This window comes from Microtus ochrogaster, linkage group LG2, assembly GCF_000317375.1.
Source record: "Microtus ochrogaster isolate Prairie Vole_2 linkage group LG2, MicOch1.0, whole genome shotgun sequence".
Taxonomy (NCBI): domain Eukaryota; kingdom Metazoa; phylum Chordata; class Mammalia; order Rodentia; family Cricetidae; genus Microtus; species Microtus ochrogaster.
In genome coordinates this window covers 28,331,099-28,336,099 of record NC_022028.1, presented here as the reverse complement: position 1 = coordinate 28,336,099, position 5,001 = coordinate 28,331,099, and the positions used below count along the sequence as shown (strand labels likewise).

The following is a 5,001-nucleotide window of genomic DNA, read 5'->3' as shown; positions in this document are numbered from 1 at the left end:
TGGTTTAAACATCCAACCAAGTCTTCTGCTCTGATGGGTCTCCTCATGAAAAGATGGTTGAGTAACTGCTGTAAAATGTTGCGACTTGTAGCTTAGTGTATAGCTGAGGGTGGGCTTTGAGGCCTCAGATGCTCAAGCCAGGCCCAGTGTGTCCCTCTCTCACTGCTGTCTGCCCATCTGCATGTAAAAAAAAATCTCAGCTCCTTCTCCAGCACCATGTCTGCCTGCATGCTGCCATGTTTCCCACCATGATGACAATGGACTAAACCTCTGAACTGTAAGCTAACCCCAGTTAAATATTTTCCTTTCTAAGAGTCCCTCTGGTCATGCTGCCTCTTCACAGCTGGAAACCCTAATTAAGACAGTCTTTGCAGGTGCGGGTTGTTAAGGATCTTAAGATGGTTTCCCACGGGACTCAGGTTGGGCTCTACATTCCATGATGCAGGTGCATACAGTTGGGAAGCCCCATGAGACAAACTCGGGCAGAGATGAGGCTTATATGGCCAGCTGAGGAACATGCCATGCTTGGGTCTTAGAAACAGCTGCGCGGCTTTGCAGCTTTCTCTGATTTTCCTCCATTCAGGCTTTATCGGAGGATAGGGGAGAGGTAGGGGAAAAGCAGGGGAAGAGGACCAAAGTATGGAAGAAATGGACAGAATGAAACCCATTACTCTATATAATTTTAATACTAAGAAAGAAAAAGAAAACGAAGAACGCCAATTTGGGGTTCTGAGTGCAGCTCAGCGAACACTCATTCAGCACGATGAGGCCTAGGATCAATTCTCAGCGTGGCAAAACAACTAGAAATCTGTTCTGTGTTTGTCAATAACACATTACTAAGGCTGGAAAAAAAAACCTTTTTAGTAAGAACTCTTGCATAAATGATTTACTGTGTTATCGAGGAGATAAAAAAAGTCAGTATTCAAAGCCAAGAGTCAGCATCTTGGAGTTCTACCAGGGTGTGCATATGATTGTGTATGTGTGTGTGATTGTGTGGTTGTGTTGTGGTTTTGTGTGTGTGCCTGTGTCCACGTGGTTGTGAGTGTGCATGTGTGGTTGTGTGTGTGGTTTTGTGTGTGTGCTTGTGTGTGTGGTTTTGTGTGTCTGTATGGTTGTGTGTGTGCATGAGTGGTTGTGCGATAGGTTGTGTGTGTTAGTGCACCTAATACTCACCACCTTTCTGGGTCTGTGTCACTCACACTGTGCACAATCCATACAGAGCCTCCCCTCCTAGCCTACTATAGCATGGATATGAGTGTTGCCAGCTGACCGCCAGGATAGCAGTACCAGAGTAGCGGTTCTCAACCTTCCTAATGCTGCAACCCTTTAACACAGTTCCTTACGTTGTGGTGACTCCAACCATAAACTTATTTTGTTGCTACTTTGCAACTGTAATTTTGCTTCTTTTATGAATAGTAAAGCAAATATCTGATATGCAGGATATCTGGTATGAGACCCCCCAATGGGGTCATGACCCACGGGTTGAGAATCACTGATCTAGAAAACCTGGGATGGAGTAGGGAAAATGTTAGAACTTACTCAAGTGCCTCCCTTAGGATCTTATGGCTGTACTGACAGCGCTTCCTGGGCTCTGCTAGGACAGTCTCCGTTTACAACAGCTCTTCCTTCTCAGAAGTGCCCCAGCCTGGAGGATAATATACAGCCATCCTAATTTTAGAGAATGATAGCAGAGAAACACCTTGGGAAGAATCTGTAGGGGCCACACTAAGGGATGAGGGACAGATGTTAGGATGGCATTATTTGTCCTTGTATCTTGCTCAAGGGAGTTGGTATATACCGGGCAGGGAGCTAAGGAGTTAGCGAAGCAGACATCAGAGCAGAGCGGCGTCTGTGGTCTGCGTGCGGGTTGCCTGTGTTGATGTGGCTGTTTCTAAACAACAGCAGTGTTCAGTGCCCTCTTCATGGGCAGCGTCTATCAAGAAATAACTGTCCCATAGCTGCTTTGTCACTGTTCTGACGGGGCCTCTTCTCTGCCATTGAAGAAGGTCCCTGGGAGCCCAGAGAGAGGAAACCCTCGACTTCCTGCCTGTGGCTTGAGAAGTTCATTCTCAGCCATGTTTTCAGTGTACCACCACAGGCTCTAACCCTCTGCCACTGTGAGTTCTGGATGCTTTGTTTTCTAAGCTGTCTCGCTTGTGTATCACATCAATAGAAAAGCACCTAGGATAGCAAGCAGCAGTGCTTCCAATGCCTGGGCCACCGGAGCGCCTGGACCCCAGAGATTCCCCATTAAGAATCACTTGAGGACTCTGAACATAACACAGCACAGCTGAGAACCGGCTGGGCTGCTGGAGAGATGATGATGCGAACAGAAAAGGTGGGACCGATGCTCAATGCTGCACTTCCCTCCCAACCTGAAAAGTCAATGAAGAAATCTATGTCGTTATTTGCCAAGGCGGATAGGTGCATTCTTGGCTCTGCTATTGGCATCCATGAATAGCTCAACATTCATCAGTCTCTAACAAGTCACAGGGCAGCACACAGAGAATTAAGCGCCACCCTCCATCTGTTTGCCTTCTGTAGAAGGGCTTCACAATTAATGAATGAAATGTGGCCGAATGCTGGAAGAGACACGAGGTTTGGGCTGATACGGCAAGCCTGCAATTTCTCGCGAGCGTGAGTCATCCCTGCTTCAGGAACGAAAGCTCCACCACGGCGGATCTCAGCTGTACTAACTAAAAGGCTTGGAGAGGTCCCATGCCATGAATTATGAATGCTGTGGTTCTTCCAAGCCCTGGACCCTCAGCTATATATTAGTACCTATAATTGGACAGCACACAGACTCAGCTTGAGGGAAGGAGTAAGGAACAAAAGGAGAGTGGCGGATCCTTTACTACAACATCCCCAGCTGTCGTTTCCAGGCTCTGACGAAAAGCAGCGACACATGTATCAAATCTGGCTCCCCGGAATTAGAACGGACAAGGAACTGGGCGCACTCAGAGCCTCGCGATGTCCCACTCTAAAAGTGAAAGTCTTAACAAGAATACTAAGAGGGGGCGGTGATCGTTCTCTTCATGAAAAGTGCTCGGATACCGTAAAGAGTCCTGTTTGGAGGCTGGAGAGGCGGCTCCTCTGTTAAGAGCACTGACTGCTCTTCCACAGGACCTGTTTGATTTGCACATTTTCATGGCAGCTTACAACCTTCCGGCACTCCAGTTCCAGGGGTTACAGCACCTCCTTCTGGCCTCTGCTGGCACTGCAAGCGTGAGGTGCACAGACATACATGCAGTGCAGGCAAAACACCCATACATATAAAATAAAGGGTGTGTGTGTGTGTGTCATCTTTGAGATCCAATGTATTTTCATCTTTCGTTGTAAAAAGTTCACATTTCAGCTCAACGATTCTGATGCTGTAAGGGATTCCATCACTCACGTCTGGTATTAACTCTGTCTAAAACGAGTGCTGAAAACGAAAGGCCCGCGTGCACAAGGCTAGCTCACATGAGCGTAGTGTGCAACAGTAATCCTTTACCTAGAATAAGCTTCCCTTTATTTTCGTGGTCCCTCCCGCCGTGTCCTACCTCCCCTCCCCCTGGAGTTTGGTTTACCATGCCTGAGAAAGTAAATATAAAGCGACAGAGAAATCAAGAGTGTCTCCTTTTACATTTGGCAATGCCCAACTATGTTCCTTCGTACTGGGACAAACACCAATCTAAGGCGCTGGGCAAATGATTTAGAGTCTTCCAGCTCCTGTTCTCCTGGCAGTAAATCTAGGGTCACGCTGCTAGAGTAGTAAGCCCCAAAGGCGCTCCTATGCAGGGGGCTTGGCGGGGGAAGGTGGGAGGAAGAAGCTCACTTGTGACCTCCGATGGGTCACACAAAAAGATACCTTTCCAGGTTCAGAAAGTGGAGTCTGGAGTTCTGGGTAGAGAAGCCTGAACATCCATCAAAGCGATTCCCTTTGGGTGTGCTGCGAATGCGCTTTTAATGGAAACAGAACTGGGAGGAGGTTTCAGACTGTTCAGCTAATTCAGCTAAAAGTAGTGGAAGAGGTTAGCATTACTCAACTTTAAAGGCTGGCGCCTGCCCTGGCTAAAACATCAGGCCCCAGCTGCTTTGCAGCATGGAATACCATCAGCTCTGCTGCCTGGAAGGGAACTGGGGAGAGAGAGCAGCTTGTTCTGCCTGCCTACACCAACCCCTTCAAGCCTCCACCAAACCCGAGTTAGCATTTCTTGTAGGTCCTTTGGACCCCGATTCCATTTACCCAGGGTTGCCCCTTAGTCTACAATTGCTCCCTTCGAATTTGATACCCTCACTGCCTGCCCGAGGGCACCTCTTGGGTCTCATGCCGAGTGCAAAATCCTAGACCCGTTTCCTCTGTCTTGTCTGTCCAGTCTCAAACGCAGGCAAGCAGCACCCCATCTCCTTTCCCACTTCCAATCTCCTTCCCCAATCCCCGCAGCACACTCCGCCAAACATCTGCCACTCACCTGGACCCAGGCACAGCAGAAGGAGCAGCCCTAGCCCGGCCAGGACCAGGACCGAAGGCCGCACAGACGAGATGGCCATGGCGCCAGGACGCGGCAGAGTGGCTGGGGGACGACTGGAGCGGGAGACCTGAGCTCAGCGAAGCAGGCGCTGAGGGGAGAGCTCCGGGTGTCCTTGCCGGGGGCGGGACCCACCGGGTGGGCAACAATCCAGCAGGCTGCCAGCCAACCTGCAGTTCAATGCCACCGAGGCACACTGTCCTGCAGGTCTGTGGCAAAACGCTGGGAGCAGGGAGCCTCGTGACCAAAGGGTGAGGGCAAGCCAGATGCCACGCACAGACCAACAAGGAATGCTGGCTCCCCAGCCCCACCGCCGGGGCTGTCTCAGGCAGCATAACCCTCCCTTAGCATCCCAGGCTCTTGGCTCCAGGCTCAAGCCTTGCAGTATAAAGTAGTCTTTGGAATGTCCTTAATTCCTGAGCTGCAGTTAAAGTTGGCTCCTGCAAAGCCTCGTTTTATGTTATTTTGAAAAACTCCGGGTTCTGAGCTC

The 5,001-nt window shown here is 49.7% G+C and overlaps 1 protein-coding gene across 1 annotated transcript in view; it reads right to left on the bottom strand.

Moving 5' to 3' along the window:
* The window catches only part of LG2H2orf40 (linkage group 2 C2orf40 homolog), a 12,875-nt gene extending 8,166 nt beyond the window's left edge, over window positions 1-4,709 (bottom strand). Inside the window, exon 1 of the mRNA XM_005360004.3 lies at window positions 4,455-4,709. Coding sequence (XP_005360061.1) covers window positions 4,455-4,533 — 79 coding nt within the window. The 5' untranslated portion in view covers window positions 4,534-4,709. The remainder of the gene's footprint in view (window positions 1-4,454) is intronic.
* Window positions 4,710-5,001: the final 292 nt, after the last annotated feature.